Source organism: Oncorhynchus mykiss, chromosome 7, assembly GCF_057628025.1.
Source record: "Oncorhynchus mykiss isolate SJ-2025 chromosome 7, ASM5762802v1, whole genome shotgun sequence".
In the NCBI taxonomy this organism is placed as follows: Eukaryota; Metazoa; Chordata; class Actinopteri; order Salmoniformes; family Salmonidae; genus Oncorhynchus; species Oncorhynchus mykiss.
Window position 1 is genome coordinate 64843344 of NC_143028.1, and position 18114 is coordinate 64861457.

At 46.2% G+C, this 18114-nt stretch overlaps 1 protein-coding gene across 6 annotated transcripts; it reads right to left on the reverse strand.

Annotated features, from left to right (window-relative positions):
* Nucleotides 1-8492: 8492 nt before the first annotated feature.
* Nucleotides 8493-14453, reverse strand: LOC110528368 (putative C->U-editing enzyme APOBEC-2). Of its 6 annotated transcripts, none has more exons than XR_016497400.1 (5): nt 13726-14453; nt 11033-11257; nt 10303-10617; nt 8938-10050; nt 8493-8801 (listed from the first exon to the last, which is right to left on the reverse strand). XR_016497400.1 is itself a non-coding variant. In XM_021610385.3 (4 exons), the coding sequence occupies exons 1-3, from the start codon at nt 14031-14033 to the stop codon at nt 10314-10316; spliced, it is 837 nt and encodes a 278-aa protein (XP_021466060.3). In that variant the 5' UTR covers nt 14034-14248; the 3' UTR covers nt 8493-8801; nt 10309-10313. The 6 variants fall into 6 exon arrangements, 2 of the variants coding, with proteins under 2 accessions (XP_021466060.3, XP_021466061.3); XR_016497398.1 differs by having other exon boundaries at nt 11003-11257; nt 13726-14120; XR_016497397.1 differs by having other exon boundaries at nt 10309-10617; nt 11003-11257; nt 13726-14119.
* Between the last annotated feature and the right edge of the window lie 3661 nt (nt 14454-18114).

Here is an 18114-nt window from a genome sequence, read left to right on the forward strand (position 1 = left end):
TACATTTGTTTCAGGGTGATGGTTCGTTGTAATACATTTGTTTCAGGGTGATTCTTTGTGTGATGGTTCGTTATAATACATTTGTTTCAGGGTGATTCTTTGTGTGATGGTTCGTTGTAATACATTTGTTTCAGGGTGATTCTTTGTGTGATGGTTCGTTATAATACATTTGTTTCAGGGTGATTCTTTGTGTGATGGTTCGTTATAATACATTTGTTTCAGGGTGATTCTTTGGGTGATGGTTCGTTGTAATACATTTGTTTCAGGGTGATTCTTTGTGTGATGGTTCGTTGTAATACATTTGTTTCAGGGTGATTCTTTGTGTGATGGTTCGTTGTAATACATTTGTTTCAGGGTGATTCTTTGTGTGATGGTTCGTTGTAATACATTTGTTTCAGGGTGATTCTTTGTGTGATGGTTCGTTGTAATACATTTGTTTCAGGGTGATTCTTTGTGTGATGGTTCGTTGTAATACATTTGTTTCAGGGTGATTCTTTGTGTGATGGTTCGTTGTAATACATTTGTTTCAGAGTGATTCTTTGTGTGATGGTTCGTTGTAATACATTTGTTTCAGGGTGATTCTTTGTGTGATGGTTCGTTGTAATACATTTGTTTCAGGGTGATGGTTCGTTGTAATACATTTGTTTCAGGGTGATTCTTTTTGTGATGGTTCGTTATAATACATTTGTTTCAGGGTGATTCTTTGTGTGATGTTCGTTGTAATACATTTGTTTCAGGGTGATTCTTTGTGTGATGGTTCGTTGTAATACATTTGTTTCAGGGTGATGGTTCGTTGCAATATATTTGTTTCAGGGTGATTCTTTGTGTGATGGTTCGTTATAATACATTTGTTTCGGGGTGATGGTTTGTTGTAATACATTTGTTTCAGGGTGATTCTTTGTGTGATGGTTCGTTGTAATACATTTGTTTCAGGGTGATGGTTCGTTGTAATACATTTGTTTCAGGGTGATTCTTTGTGTGATGGTTTGTTGTAATACATTTGTTTCAGGGTGATTCTTTGTGTGATGTTCGTTGTAATACATTTGTTTCAGGGTGATGGTTCGTTGTAATACATTTGTTTCAGGGTGATTCTTTGTGTGATGGTTCGTTGTAATACATTTGTTTCAGGGTGATTATTTGTGTGATGGTTCGTTGTAATACATTTGTTTCAGGGTGATTCTTTGTGTGATGTTCGTTGTAATACATTTGTTTCAGGGTGATTCTTTGTGTGATGTTCGTTGTAATGCATTGGTTTCAGGGTGATGGTTCGTTGTAATACATTTGTTTCAGGGTGATGGTCCGTTGTAATACATTTGTTTCAGGGTGATTCTTTGTGTGATGGTTCGTTGTAATACATTTGTTTCAGGGTGATTCTTTGTGTGATGGTTCGTTGTAATACATTTGTTTCAGGGTGATTCTTTGTGTGATGTTCGTTGTAATTCATTTGTTTCAGGGTGATTCTTTGTGTGATGGTTCGTTGTAATACATTTGTTTCAGGGTGATTCTTTGTGTGATGGTTCGTTGTAATACATTTGTTTCAGGGTGATTCTTTGTGTGATGGTTCGTTGTAATACATTTGTTTTAGGGTGATTCTTTGTGTGATGGTTCGTTGTAATACATTTGTTTCAGGGTGATTCTTTGTGTGATGGTTCGTTGTAATACATTTGTTTCAGGGTGATTCTTTGTGTGATGGTTCGTTGTAATACATTTGTTTCAGGGTGATTCTTTGTGTGATGGTTCATTGTAATACATTTGTTTCAGGGTGATTCTTTGTGTGATGTTCGTTGTAATACATTGGTTTCAGGGTGATTCTTTGTGTGATGTTCGTTGTAATACATTTGTTTCAGGGTGATTCTTTGTGTGATGTTCGTTGTAATACATTGGTTTCAGGGTGATGGTTCGTTGTAATACATTGGTTTCAGGGTGATGGTTCGTTGTAATACATTGGTTTCAGGGTGATGGTTCGTTGTAATACATTTGTTTCAGGGTGATTCTTTGTGTGATGGTTTGTTGTCTTGTGATTCAAGTCGACTGATCCTGTGTTCAACCACTATTCCACTGAACATATATTTTTTATAAAGTCTATGATACAGTATCACATGATCCTTCCTCTGCAAGTCATTCAGATGACCTTTTAGGTCTTCTGATTTTGGAAGAGGTCTATGAACCCAATTTTCCAAGAATAGAGATGCCTCTCAAGAGTGTAAGAAAGATACATTTATTTATCCTCCTTGTCTATTCTTTTCATGTTCATCAACCTCTTTTCATTTTGGATCTCTCTCATTGTCGGAAATATCATTTATTTCTATGTCAAGGTCAGAAAGGCTTTCATTATGATTTAATAAGTGGTCCAACAGCGCTAACATTGGTATTACAGCCATCAATCGGCGTGGCTGCAGTGTAACGTCAGTGTACAATCCATCAAGTTCCCTACTATATCTATAGAGTCAACGACTGTAGCCACAACAACTGTACCTTGTTTTGTAGCGGAAAAGGACTTTGATCAGTTGAACTGATATTTGGACAACAGTTTGGCCCCAAAACATTTAAAACAAAGACATATTGGCATAGTAAAATAAACACTCATTAAAATCCAGTGGTATTCACTAAGTTCATGGTTTCAAATCAAATTGTATTGGTCACATACTGTAGACATATTTAGCAGATGTTATTGCGTGTGTAGCAAAATGCTTGTGTTCCTAGCAGTGCAGTAGTATCTAACAATTCACAACAATACACACAAATCTTAAAGTAAAATAATAGAATTTAAGAAATATATACATATTAGGATGAGCAATGTTGGAATGGCATTCACAAAAATACAGTGGAATACAGTATATACATATGAAATTCGCAAAACAATGATTCCATGACTATATACATAGGGTAGCAGCCTCTAAGGTGCAGGGTTGAGTAACCAGGTGGTAGCTGGCTCTAGTGATGGCTATTTAACAGTCTGATGGCCCAGCCAGAAGAGGACTGGCCACCCCTCATAGCTTGGTTCCTCTCTAGGTTTCTTCCTTGGCTCTGGCCTCTCTAGGGAGTTTTACCTAGCCACCGTGCGTCTACACCTGCATTGCTTGCTGTTTGGAGTTTTAGGCTGGGTTTCTGTACAGCACTTTGTGACATCAGCTGATGTAAGAAGGGCTTTATAAATACATTTGATTGATTGATTAAATTTGATTGATGGAAGCTGCTTTTCAGTCTCTCGGTCCCAGCTTTGATGCAGCTGTACTGACCTCGCTTTCTGGATGATAGCGGGTTGAACAGGCCAAGGCCTGGGTGGTTGAAGACGTTGAGGATCTTTTGGGCCTTCCTGTGACATCGGGTGCTGTAGGTGTCCTGGAGGGTAGGCAGTGTGTCCCAAGTGATGCGTTGGGCAGACCGCACCACCCTCTGGAGAGCCCTGCAGTAGCGAGCGGCGCAGTTGTGATACAGTGCCTTGCGAAAGTATTCGGCCCCCTTGAACTTTGCGACCTTTTGCCACATTTCAGGCTTCAAACATAAAGATATAAAACTGTATTTTTTTGTGAAGAATCAACAACAAGTGGGACACAATCATGAAGTGGAACGACATTTATTGGATATTTCAAACTTTTTTACAAATCAAAAACGGAAAAATTGGGCGTGCAAAACACCTTCTCCACTGCTGTCCCACTGCTGTCCTGAAGTCGACAATCAGCTCCTTCTTTTTGTTGACGTTGAGAAAGAGGTTATTTTCCTGGCACCACTCCGCCAGGGCCCTCACCTCCTCCCTCTAGACTGTCTCGTCATTGTTGGTAAGCAGTTGTCGTCCTCAAACTTGATGATTCATTCCATCACCCATGACGCAGTGAAAGGTGAACAGAAGATCAGCGTAGTGGAGGTGTTGTTTCCTACCTTCACCACCTGAGGGGTGGCCCGTAAGGAAGTCCAGGACCCAGATGCACAGGGCAGGGTTCAGGCCCAGGGCCCCGAACTTAATGATGAGATTGGAGGGCACTATCATGTTGAAGGCTGAGCTATAGTCAATGAACAGCATTCTTACATAGGTATTCCTCTTGTCCAGATGGGATAGGGCAGTGTGTAGTGCGATGACGATTGCATCGTCTGTGGATCTATTGGGGTGGTATGCAAATTGAGATGGGTCTAGGGTGTCAGGTAAGGTGGAGGTGATATGATCCTTGCCTAGTCTCTCAAAGCACTTCATGATTACAAAGGTGAGTGCTTTCTTGGGTACAGAAACAATGGTGGACATCTTGAAGCAAGTGGGGGCAGCCAACTGGGATAGTGAGAGATTAAATATGTCTGTAAACACTCCAGCCAGGTGGTCTGCGCATGCTGAGGATGCGGCTAGGGATGCTGTTTGGGCCAGCCGCCTGTGGGGGTTAACACGCTTAAATGTCTTACTCACGTCGGCCACGGAGAAGGAGAGCAGGCTGCGTCGGTGGCACTGTATCCTCAAAGCAGGCAAACATGTTTAGCTGGTCTGGGATCACGACGACGGTGTCCGCGAAACAGTGGTGACAGATATTGTCTTGTTTAGTGAAGCGTAGTAGGTTTGCAATTCAATAAACTGCAATTCAATAAAGTGGCTTTGTCTCCTCACCCTGATCTGAAAATACAAGGCTGGTGACAATGTCATTGTGTTGGAACTTTTCATGCCAACATGGTGACCATTGAAATTCTAAACATCAACCTAAGTTTTCTGAATTCTGTCTATGTAGCGTTACTTTGCAGATACCGCTGCACTGTAGTCATGTACTGAAGGAGATTACAACTAGTCTTTATCTAGTTGGTTGCTGGTCAGAGGTCTTCAACAATGAGAGAATCCAGCACTATAAATGCATTCTGTAACTGCCAATTCTTGCTCTCTCTCTCTTATTCTGCATCTTTCTATCGCTCTCACTATCTCACTTGCTCTTATTCTCTCACTTGCTCTTATTCCATCTGTCTATATCCCTTTCTCTCTTTTTCTGTATCTCTGTCCACCCCTGCTATACACCCACAGACCTTTAACAGCAGGCTGCATTTCTCACCTAGGGAAACCTGGCCCGGAAAGTGTTGTCAAGACGACTGCATTTCCAACGGCAACTCTCTTAGTGTCATGGTAACGGGAGACTTTACTGTGGGAGGTTCATTAGGAGGAGGGGGTTCGTGTCAGGCCTGAAGAACAGAACAGCTCTGAGGCCACCCGATCTGAGGCCACCCGATCTGAGACCACCCGATCTGAGGCCACCCGATCTGAGATCACCCGATCTGAGACCACCCGCTCTGAGGCCACCCGATCTGAGGCCACCCGCTCTGAGGCCACCCGCTCTGAGACCAAGGCATCTTAACTAGAGAAGAGGTGGGTATGCTAATAGAGGAGTTCAACCTGCTCACTACAACCACCCACTCACATCTCTTCTGTTTCTTTATGCTTGTGCTACAGTTTGATGACTGACACTCAAGTTGAATCTGAATGCTCCTCAAAATACCCAAAGGATCAAGATGTTACTGAATAGCCTTATTCTTGTGCTTCACAAACACGTTAAATAAGATTGATTTTAGTGTGCAATGGAATAACACAAGCACCCCTATTCAAAGCTGTGATTTATTGGTTTTTCAAAATTGTTTCTTTGAGAAATATTGTTGGATAATGCTAATCGCTTGGGAAATGAAATTCCCTTACAGCACCTGTGTATTAACCAGACAATGTAGACAGTACCTCAACCTGCAGAAGCTATCCCAACCCCAAGTCCTGAGCATCACAGGAATTATACTGACACAAATCATCGGATAAATCATACGTTTTCCCCTATATATTTTTTCCCTTATATATTATCAATGGCAGAGCTTGATTTGTGTCTCACTATTTGAGGAAGGAAAAAAAGTACAATTTTGTCTTTAGCAGTGACGTTGTGTGTCTATGTGACTGTAGCCTAATTAACGAGGGGTGTATGTGTGAGGTCGGCTAGTGTGTGTGTGTCAGGGAGGGAGGGGGATGAAAGGCTAGTGTCACCTTCTCTAGGGGCTAATACAGTAAGTGTCTGAGGAATCGAGGAAGACTATAGCTGTATCAGGAACTATGTAAGTACACCTTGACACCTCATTTCCTACAGGTAAACTGACTGGAGATCTGGATTTAGAATTGCCCTTGACACTGACTAGAGGTTCTTGATTTTCAGGTGTTTGTAATAACCTAGCGTCCGGAATTTGTTAAGTGTGATTTTAGTAACTACATAATAATTACTTTGGTAAGTCATTTTAAATGTGTTAAGTTTTTTTATCATTACAATTCAACCATTATTTACCATGATCTGATATTGCCATGTACTGTATATCTACATGATATCATTTTATCTATTAAAAAAGGGGTTCCCAAACTGTGGGTACTACAAGGGATACGCACGCAAACAAACTCTAGGCTGTACTGGCAGAGACTCCAATGCGTAATTACTAAAAGTCATCATGCCTTTTTTGTGTTGTCTGAGTGTTTGTTTGATGATGAACAGATTAATACCTGAATGATGGATAAACATCAGCACACCAGAAATGTAGCTTGCTAGTTTTCAAAAGAATATGCAGAGACACAATAAGTATACAGATAAGAAGAACAAAGTGAGTTTTGAGGAATACATTTTTTTGTGTGTGTGAATGTTTGACCCCTGCAGAAAATGCTGGTGACTGGTTCCTCCACCCCTCCCCTGTTCCCTCCTCTTCTCTCCACCCCCCCCCCCTGTTCCCTCCTCTTCTCTCCACCCCTCCCCTGTCCCCTCCTCTTCTCTCCACCCCTCCCCTGTCCCCTCCTCTTCTCTCCACCCCTCCCCTGTCCCCTCCTCTCCTTTCCACTAACTTATCTCCACCCCTCCCCTGTCCCCTCCTCTTCTCTCCACCCCTCCCCTGTCCCCTTCTCTTCTCTCCACCCCTCCCCTGTCCCCTCCTCTTCTCTCCACCCCTCCCCTGTCCCCTCCTCTTCTCTCCACCCCTCCCCTGTCCCCTTCTCTTCTCTCTCCCCTCCCCTGTCCCCTTCTCTTCTCTCCACCCCTCCCCTGTTCCCTCGTCTTCTCTCCACCCCTCCCCTGTCCCCTCCTCTTCTCTCCACCCCTCCCCTGTCCCCTCCTCTTCTCTCCACCCCTCCCCTGTCCCCTCCTCTTCTCTCCACCCCTCCCCTGTCCCCTTCTCTTCTCTCCAGCAGGCGAGCAATGACAGAGCACCAGCTGATGCATGGCCATGGCAGGAACATGCAGACCTGAAGAGACTCATCTCATACACTCATTATTTGAATGGAAATGATAATCAACATAGTCAAGGTGCTCAGAATCATCTCTATTTCTAATTCTTTGTCACTGCTTTGAATGTCAATGAGTATGTTAGGCTACTGAAAGTCTGTAACATGGACCATGTCTCTTCTTTGTGGCTAGCTGCTTGGAGACTGCTAGATTTGGCATGTTTTTCAGATATCAGATCTCTGTGAAGAAGTACTGTTCAGTCAGAGATGTAAATGTAATCTAGTGTTGTGTGCAACAATGCATGGTCGTCTCATTAAAATACGCTTTCCTTATCTGCTGATGATGAGTTCAGTCATTCTTAAATGATTCTTAATTTACTCCAAAGCTCTCTTACATTCTGTAATATGACTTCACAGGAACTGAGAGCCAGAAAAAGCAGATTGCTCTGACTCCCCTGTCTCTGATGGTCGTTAACATGTTATCCCCAATGTTTTAGTGCCTCTACTCCATGAAGGGTGGCTGACTGGTGGCGCTCAGCATTCCGAGTCTGGAACGTGAGACTAGAGGCAGTGCTCTCAAGACTAGGCTAGAGCACGGCTTTATCTAGATAACTCAACAACTCACAAGACTACGCTAGAGCATGACTTTATCTAGATAACTCAACAACCCACAAGACTACGCTAGAGTATGACTTTATCTAGATAACTCAACAGCTCACAAGACTACGCTAGAGCATGACTTTATCTAGATAACTCAACAACTCACAAGACTACGCTAGAGTATGACTTTATCTAGATAACTCAACAACCCACAAGACTACGCTAGAGTATGACTTTATCTAGATAACTCAACAACCCACAAGACTACGCTAGAGCACGACTTTATCTAGATAACTCAACAACCCACAAGACTTCGCTAGAGTATGACTTTATCTAGATAACTCAACAGCCCACAAGACTACGCTAGAGCATGACTTTATCTAGATAACTCAACAGCCCACAAGACTACGCTAGAGCACGACTTTATCTAGATAACTCAACAACCCACAAGACTTCGCTAGAGTATGACTTTATCTAGATAACTCAACAGCCCACAAGACTACGCTAGAGCATGACTTTATCTAGATAACTCAACCAAAGCTTCCTGCTCTGAGTTCCATGGATTCTTACCAGGCTTTCAACTAGCCCCCTGAATGTTGCCCTTGAAGAAGCAAACATTTAGTGCAGATATGAAAAATGATATTTGTGCAGATACAGTAGGAAACATACTTCGAGGACACAGAAGGAGAAGGACAAATTATTATAACTTCAATTGTAATAAAAAATAATAGATCATTTATACTTTAATTATAACCCAGGAGTGCATCATTGCAAAGCCTTCATCTTGACATTGACAATTAATCCACAGATGAACCAGCAAACACGCGTCCTGTGAGAACAACTCCAGAACGGAAAATGGAAGCTGCGACAGAGAGTTCCATATGGAGGGGAGGTCTGTAGCTGGCTTCATAGAGGGGTGTAGAGCAGAATGGCTTGACGCACAAGCACCCAAACTGCTCACATCACTGAGGATGCTGGGATAGTGGAGGTGGCAGGTGATGGGTGAATTCTAGAGCGAGAGAAGGAGAGAGAATATAGACATCAACAGCAACTCAAAACATATTGCCATCGCCTCATCAGAAAGATAAGAAGAATACTACACATCTCATCGTTTGCTGACTAACCTAAAGGGAACTCCAACTAACCTTTATGGCTCTATTCAATCCGTATCGCGGAAGTACAGCGTTACAGCTCCATTGAAATTTAAAGGCAATATTTCCACGTTAGCGGATACTGCATTCCCAGTAAATGCTGCATTTCACTACACTCGCAATAACATCTGCTAACCATGTGTATGTGACCAATAACATCTGCTAACCATGTGTATGTGACCAATAACATCTGCTAACCATGTGTATGTGACCAATAACATCTGCTAACCATGTGTATGTGACCAATAACATCTGCTAACCATGTGTATGTGACCAATAACATGCTAACCATGTGTATGTGACCAATAACATCTGCTAACCATGTGTATGTGACCAATAACATCTGCTAACCATGTGTATGTGACCAATAACATGCTAACCATGTGTATGTGGCCAATAACATCTGCTAACCATGTGTATGTGGCCAATAACATCTGCTAACCATGTGTATGTGGCCAATAACATCTGCTAACCATGTGTATGTGGCCAATAACATCTGCTAACCATGTGTATGTGGCCAATAACATCTGCTAACCATGTGTATGTGGCCAATAACATCTGCTAACCATGTGTATGTGGCCAATAACATCTGCTAACCATGTGTATGTGGCCAATAACATCTGCTAACCATGTGTATGTGGCCAATAACATCTGCTAACCATGTGTATGTGGCCAATAACATCTGCTAACCATGTGTATGTGGCCAATAACATCTGCTAACCATGTGTTTGTGACCAATAAGATTTGATTTGCATATGTTGGCTCAATCGGAAATTACCTTTACATTTCTATTGTGTTATCTGTAATGCTGCAACACAGACTGAATAGAGCACTAAGACGTTCTCTGAGGAGCAGAACCCCAGGATTGAAGGTGAGCCTCCAGTCTTCAGCACCATTCCTCCTGAATGTCAGCAGCTGCCCTCATTATGCAGCAGTTCATCAGCCAGGGGAATAGCTGTATCTGTTGGTCTCACTGGGGTCACCCTCGTTCGCTTTACTGCTCTGGCCTATTGGGCTGGCCCCTCACTGGCTTTGTGTGTTCCATCTGTGAGATCATCTCTGGGATCAGTCTTGTGACTGCAGGTGTCTATGTGCATCCCGGCATACCTGCATGTGAAGAGTTTATTTCCAAAACTCTATATCCACCAATTTTTCACATTGTGTTTTTTCATCAGAAATGATTGCTTATGGGTACCTTCATGCTTGTGTAAAATATAACAGTTATTTGTTAATTTGTTACACTTCACTGTGTAAAAGCTAGCAGTACTATGAATGAAACTCTTCATGTGTATCTAGCCTGCATAAGTGTGCATACGTAGCCCTATCAAATGCATGCATATGTGTGTTCCTCTCCCTTACACTCACTGTGATCACTGCATGATTTCGGCCAGTTTCTCGTGGTAGTACTCATAGTTGTCCTGGCAGTCCTCCCAGAGGGTGAACGTTAGGTCGTTGTTCTCTACAAAAGTGTCCCAGACGTAGGTGAAGTCCATGGGCTTCATCATCCTCAGCTTACAGCCCGCTTGAGACAGAGCATTTAGCCCCGCTTGGATCTCTTGCTCCTCCCACTCAAACAGCCGGGCTGAAAATAGGGTCATCTTGATGGTCTTCCTTGCCCGGAGGGCCTCTGCGATCTTAGCCGCGCAGGCCGCACAGGGGCTGGATGACATGTACCTGGGACAGGGGAGGGGGTAAAGATGAATTAGGCACATGTGATGAGGTCATAGAGAGGGTTCTAATCTTTTAATTTAGTGCTGCTAACTTCCTGTGAAACGGGCCACAGCTATCTGTGTAGATACTGTGTGTATGTATGTGCGACTGTGTATTTGACATGTAGTTACCAGGTGACAGTGTATTTAAGAGATAGTTACCATGCAGGTGACAGTGTACTTGAGAGATAGTTACCAGGTGACAGTTCATTTGACCGATAGTTACCAGGTGACAGTGTTTTTAAGAGATAGTTACCATGCATGTGACAGTTTATTTGACCGATAGTTACCAGGTGACAGTGTATGTGAGAGATAGTTACAACGTGACAGTTTATTTGAGAGATAAATACCAGGTGACAGTGTATTTGAGAGATACGCACCAGGTGACAGTGTATTTGACAGCAAGGTCGTAGTCTGGGAGAGTCTTGAGAAAGAAGGCCTGCTCAGCGTGGGCTCCTGAGTGTTCATCCTCCAGGTAACCTCTCATCAGACCATCATCAGCTTTCCCCTTGTCCACCAGGTAACACAGGAACGTCTTGTTCCGACCTGACGAGTACTCCACATTCTTGAACTGGAACTTGAATTGGAATGGGTCGATGCGGTCCCTGGGTGGAGAGGGAATAGGGGGATGGGGTTAATTAACGAATGGGAGAAGGGTTCTCTGTCATCAGTACACTGTTCAAGGTTAGGGAGGTCTGATTTAACATTTTGCCATCCCAAACTTAATTGATTGTGTTATAGTATGTCATATTATTATTATGAAGTGTGTACAGTTCCACAACATGACCTGTGTGTTATAACAGCTGTTCACATGTGCCTCTCCTTAGATAGCACCCCAGTTACTGTAACATATGTTTCAGTTTGGTTCTCTCCCACAAATATTTACACAATGGAATCTACAACCGGTATGCAGGATGACTCTAAATACACTCCTGGGGGCATTTTACCCCCTGGATCAGTGACATCTGTGTTATTTCAAACCAGACAAACAAAGACACACCGAAACAGGGGAACAGAGGGGGTGGCTGCCTGGCTGGAACAGCAGACAGATGAAAGAGCTGGCAGCATGGTAGGGCAGGGTAGAGCAGGCAGAAAGACGGGAGTACAGGACTAATTTTAGTCATAGACTAGCTCTGTATTATTAGCCCTCTGACTCAATGACCCACTTCAACATTAACCATGGCAAGACCAGGGCAGGCCCAGCAGGGCTCGTTGTGGCCCGCGGCAGCGGCCAAGACCAGGGCAGGCCCAGCAGGGCTCGTTGTGGCCCGCGACAGCGGCCAAGACCAGGGCAGGCCCAGTAGGGCTCGTTGTGGCCCGCGGCAGCGGCCAAGACCAGGGCAGGCCCAGTAGGGCTCGTTGTGGCCCGTGGCAGCGGCCAAGACCAGGGCAGGCCCAGCAGGGCTTGTTGTGGCCCGCGGCCAAGACCAGGGCAGGCCCAGCAGGGCTCGTTGTGGCCCGCGGCAGCGGCCAAGATCACCCCACTGGTACAGTGGATGGTCAGTACTAACTGCACAGGACAGAGGTACAGTACTACACTAGCTAGAAACACAATTATACTCACAAACCCTGATCTTCACCCTTATTATAGCCCTAACCCTAAGATGAAAACAAGAGCAAACAGCTTACACTTGTGCTCATCAGTTTGGACAATATTTCCACATTGTCCCTGTCTAGTAATCATCTAGGCAGTTATATTTGGTGATGTGGTCAGATGGTGATAACAGTCACTTGAAACGATAGTTTTAGTCACTCACCACAAACTAAAAGAAGTGCATACTCTAGCCTTGTAAAAATGACTTTTAGCATCTTCTCTTCAAATCGGTCACACCTCTCCAGTTCTTCCTCTCAATAAGGTATGTCCAAGGATTCTGGAAACCTGACCCAGTTCAAATGTTTTGATTATGAGAAGGCGATTTTGAAAATAGCAGGGCCGAGTCGTGTGTGTCTAATGGAGGCTAACGATGGATGGCTAGTGAATTGGGAAGTGACTCCTACAGTAATCATTAAGTAATCCACAGGCTCTGTCCACAGAGAATAGTGTTCTTTATCCCTTTAATTTAGTCATATATGTGCTATACAGTACATATTGCATTTTGTTGCAGTGTCAACAAATTTAACCCCCAACACAGTGACACCAGATGGTGGGGTGATAAAAAAGACAGGGTATTTCCGTACCCTCGGCTGCTCCTACGAACCAACACTCTCACACCTCATCCACCCTGCACAGAATCCTAAACACATATCAACTCAGAATGGAAAAATCCCTTATAGCTGTAACTTAACCAAGCCCCTCACTGCTGCAACATGACCCAGTATGCTAACACACCAACTCACAGGGGGATAACCCAATGACTGTGCAACTTTATAGGCCTCTAATGGTCAACTAATGACTGGGCCGGATGGAATTTGTGGAAGCACATTTAAACCCCCAGAAGTCCATTGAAATAAATGCCTGTGGAATTGATTTAACCAGATTCTACCAAACATGGAAACATACTCTATTATTGATTAGATAAGCAGACAACACTATGAAGGTAATGAAAGTTTCATCGAAAGTTATCTTGTACAGTTTACCTTCATTTTGGATATAATTTTACTTTATGGTAAAACTCAGTGGCTATGTTCTGCCTGACATTTGACCTCTCATTTTATAGTGACACTGCTGTCACAATGGTAAGTCGTATGGACAGTCACAACGAAACCACTGTGGACGTTCCAGTGTTTCACAGTGTTCTAGTGTTCAACAGAGTTCTACGGTGTTCCACAGCATTCTAAACCCATTTCCTCCTGTCACATTGGAATGACAGTGGATATCTCTCTCCATAATGGGAGAAGCAACCCTCATCATCCCTCTAAAGGTCATTAGGCAACACTTCAGTTCTGTCTACTTTGGTAACAACTATGTAATTACTCAGCTATCGATATTAATTGCAGATTATTATACAGTAGGAAACAATACATGAATTGTGATTCCATGTCACTTTGTGCCCCCCAACATAAAACATGAGATCAAAGCAGCAGGAGACAGAGACATACAGTACAGACACACATGGTATCTGTTGTCACCCACCCTTCCATGATCTCCCAAGGAGGAAGCTCAATGGGTTCATACTCTCCATCTGCTGCGTTAGGCTCCACCGCCCCGTTAGCCATGTCTTTATCAGCTGTGGCTCCCTCCTCCATTGGGACCTCTCCGTTCCCCTCCACCTTCTCCCCAAACACCAGGACCTTTTCCTCTTTCTTCACTAAACTTGACTTCACCTCCCTCTTCATCTCCGTCTTCACCTGTTTCTTGATCTCCACCGCTGTCTTTGTTGTCCTCTCTTTCTTCCTAACCATCGGTTTGCTGTTGGCAGTATCACCATTCTTGTCGGCCATGGTGACTGGTCTTGGAATGGTAGTCCTGTGAGTGTGAGGAGTGTGTGTGTGAGTGAGGTATATGAGAAGGGGAGGGGGCTGGGGGTTGAAGCAGAAATAGGGAAAGAAGACAGGAGGGTTACAGAGAGAGAGAGAGAGAGGAACAGGGGATAGCAGAGAGAGAGAGAGGGGAACAGGGGGTAGCAGAGAGAGAGAGGGGAACAGGGGGTAGCAGAGAGAGAGAGGGGAACAGGGGGTAGCAGAGAGAGAGAGGGGAACAGGGGGTAGCAGAGAGAGAGAGGGGAACAGGGGGTAGCAGAGAGAGAGAGAGAGGGGAACAGGGGGTAGCAGAGAGAGAGAGAGGGGAACAGGGGGTAGCAGAGAGAGAGGGGAACAGGAGGTAGCAGAGAGAGAGAGGGGAATGGGAGGTAGCAGAGAGAGAGAGAGAGGGGAACAGGTGGTAGCAGAGAGAGAGAGAGAGGGGAGCGGGAGGTAGCAGAGAGAGAGAGGGGAACGGGAGATAGCAGAGAGAGAGAGGGGAACAGGAGGTAGCAGAGAGAGAGAGAGAGGGGAACAGGGGGTAGCAGAGAAAGAGAGGGGAACAGGGGGTAGCAGAGAGAGAGAGGGGAACAGGAGGTAGCAGAGAGAGAGAGGGGAACAGGGGGTAGCAGAGAGAGAGAGGGGAACAGGGGGTAGCAGAGAGAGAGAGGGGAACAGGGGGTAGCAAAGAGAGAGAGGGGAACAGGGGGTAGCAGAGAGAGAGAGGGGGGGAACAGGAGGTAGCAGAGAGAGAGAGAGTGGGGAACAGGCAGTAGCAGAGAGAGAGAGAGAGAGAGGGGAACAGGGGGTAGCAGAGAGAGAGAGAGAGAGAGAGGGGAATGTATGGATAAGGGGGACAGACAGGGACAGGAGGAGAGAGTGAGTATAGGGATAAGGGGGACAGACAGGGACAGGGGGAGAGAGAGAGTATGGATAAGGGGGACAGACATGGACAGGGGGAGAGAGAGACAGTATGGATAAGGGGGACAGACAGGGACAGGGGGAGAGAGAGAGTATGGATAAGGGGGACAGACAGGGACAGGGGGAGAGAGAGAGAGTATGGATAAGGGGGACAGACAGGGACAGGAGGAGAGAGAGAGAGTATGGATAAGGGGGACAGACAGGGACAGGGGGAGAGAGAGAGAGTATGGATAAGGGGGACAGACAGGGACAGGGGGAGAGAGAGATAGTATGGATAAGGGGGACAGACAGGGACAGGGGGAGAGAGAGAGAGTATGGATAAGGGGGACAGACAGGGACAGGGGAGAGAGAGAGTATGGATAAGGGGGACAGACAGGGACAGGGGGAGAGAGAGAGAGTATGGATAAGGGGGACAGACAGGGACAGGGGGAGAGAGAGAATAGGGATAAGGGGGACAGACAGGGACAGGGGGAGAGAGAGAATAGGGATAAGGGGGACAGACAGTGACAGGGGGAGAGAGAGATAGTATGGATAAGGTGGGACAGACAGGGACAGGGGGAGAGAGAGATAGTATGGATAAGGGGGACAGACATGGACAGGGGGAGAGAGAGAGAGTATGGATAATGGGGACAGACAGGGACAGGGGGAGAGAGAGATAGTATGGATAAGGGGGACAGACATGGACAGGGGGAGAGAGAGACAGTATGGATAAGGGGGACAGACAGGGACAGGGGGAGAGAGAGATAGTATGGATAAGGGGGACAGACAGGGACAAGGAGAGAGAGAGAGTATGGATAAGGGGGACAGACAGGGACAGGGGGAGAGAGAGAGAGTATGGATAAGGGGGACAGACAGGGACAGGGGGAGAGAGAGAGAGTATGGATAAGGGGGACAGACAGGGACAGGGGGAGAGAGAGATAGTATGGATAAGGGGGACAGACAGGGACAGGGGGAGAGAGAGAGAGTATGGATAAGGGGGACAGACAGGGACAGGGGAGAGAGAGAGTATGGATAAGGGGGACAGACAGGGACAGGGGGAGAGAGAGAGAGTATGGATAAGGGGGACAGACAGGGACAGGGGGAGAGAGAGAATAGGGATAAGGGGGACAGACAGGGACAGGGGGAGAGAGAGAATAGGGATAAGGGGGACAGACAGTGACAGGGGGAGAGAGAGATAGTATGGATAAGGTGGGACAGACAGGGACAGGGGGAGAGAGAGATAGTATGGATAAGGGGGACAGACATGGACAGGGGGAGAGAGAGAGAGTATGGATAATGGGGACAGACAGGGACAGGGGGAGAGAGAGATAGTATGGATAAGGGGGACAGACATGGACAGGGGGAGAGAGAGACAGTATGGATAAGGGGGACAGACAGGGACAGGGGGAGAGAGAGATAGTATGGATAAGGGGGACAGACAGGGACAAGGAGAGAGAGAGAGTATGGATAAGGGGGACAGACAGGGACAGGGGGAGAGAGAGAGAGTATGGATAATGGGGACAGACAGGGACAGGGGGAGAGAGAGATAGTATGGATAAGGGGGACAGACATGGACAGGGGGAGAGAGAGACAGTATGGATAAGGGGGACAGACAGGGACAGGGGGAGTGAGAGAGTATGGATAAGGGGGACAGACAGGGACAGGGGGAGAGAGAGAGAGTATGGATAAGGGGGACAGACAGGGACAGGGGGAGAGAGAGAGTATGGATAAGGGGGACAGACAGGGACAGGGGAGAGAGAGTATAGGGATAAGGGGGACAGACAGGGACAGGGGGAGAGAGAGAATAGGGATAAGGGGGACAGACAGTGACAGGTGGAGAGAGAGAGTATGGATAAGGGTGACAGACAGGGACAGGGGGAGAGAGAGAATAGGGATAAGGGGGACAGACAGTGACAGGGGGAGAGAGAGTATGGATAAGGGGGACAGACATGGACAGGGGGAGAGAGAGAATAGGGATAAGGTGGGACAGACAGGGACAGGGGGAGAGAGAGATAGTATGGATAAGGGGGACAGACAGGGACAGGGGGAGAGAGAGAGAGTATGGATAAGGGGGACAGACAGGGACAGGGGGAGAGAGAGATAGTATGGATAAGGGGGACAGACAGGGACAGGGGGAGAGAGAGAGTATGGATAAGGGGGACAGACAGGGACAGGGGGAGAGAGAGAGTATGGATAAGGGGGACAGACAGGGACAGGGGGAGAGAGAGAATAGGGATAAGGGGGACAGACAGTGACAGGTGGAGAGAGAGATAGTATGGATAAGGGGGACAGACAGGGACAGGGGGAGAGAGAGAATAGGGATAAGGGGGACAGACAGTGACAGGGGGAGAGAGAGTATGGATAAGGGGGACAGACATGGACAGGGGGAGAGAGAGAATAGGGATAAGGTGGGACAGACAGGGACAGGGGGAGAGAGAGATAGTATGGATAAGGGGGACAGACAGGGACAGGGGGAGAGAGAGAGAGTATGGATAAGGGGGACAGACAGGGACAGGGGGAGAGAGAGAATAGGGATAAGGGGGACAGACAGTGACAGGGGGAGAGAGAGTATGGATAAGGGGGACAGACATGGACAGGGGGAGAGAGAGAATAGGGATAAGGTGGGACAGACAGGGACAGGGGGAGAGAGAGATAGTATGGATAAGGGGGACAGACAGGGACAGGGGGAGAGAGAGAGAGTATGGATAAGGTGGGACAGACAGGGACAGGGGGAGAGAGAGATAGTATGGATAAGGGGGACAGACATGGACAGGGGGAGAGAGACAGTATGGATAAGGGGGACAGACAGGGACAGGGGGAGAGAGAGAGAGTATAGATAAGGGGGACAGACAGGGACAGGGGGAGAGAGAGATAGTATGGATAAGGGGGACAGACAGGGACAGGGGGAGAGAGAGAGTATGGATAAGGGGGACAGACAGGGACAGGGGGAGAGAGAGAGAGTATGGATAAGGGGGACAGACAGGGACAGGGGGAGAGAGAGATAGTATGGATAAGGGGGACAGACAGGGACAGGGGGAGAGAGAGAGAGTATAGATAAGGGGGACAGACAGGGACAGGGGGAGAGAGAGATAGTATGGATAAGGGGGACAGAAAGGGACAGGGGGAGAGAGAGTATGGATAAGGGGGACATACAGGGACAGGG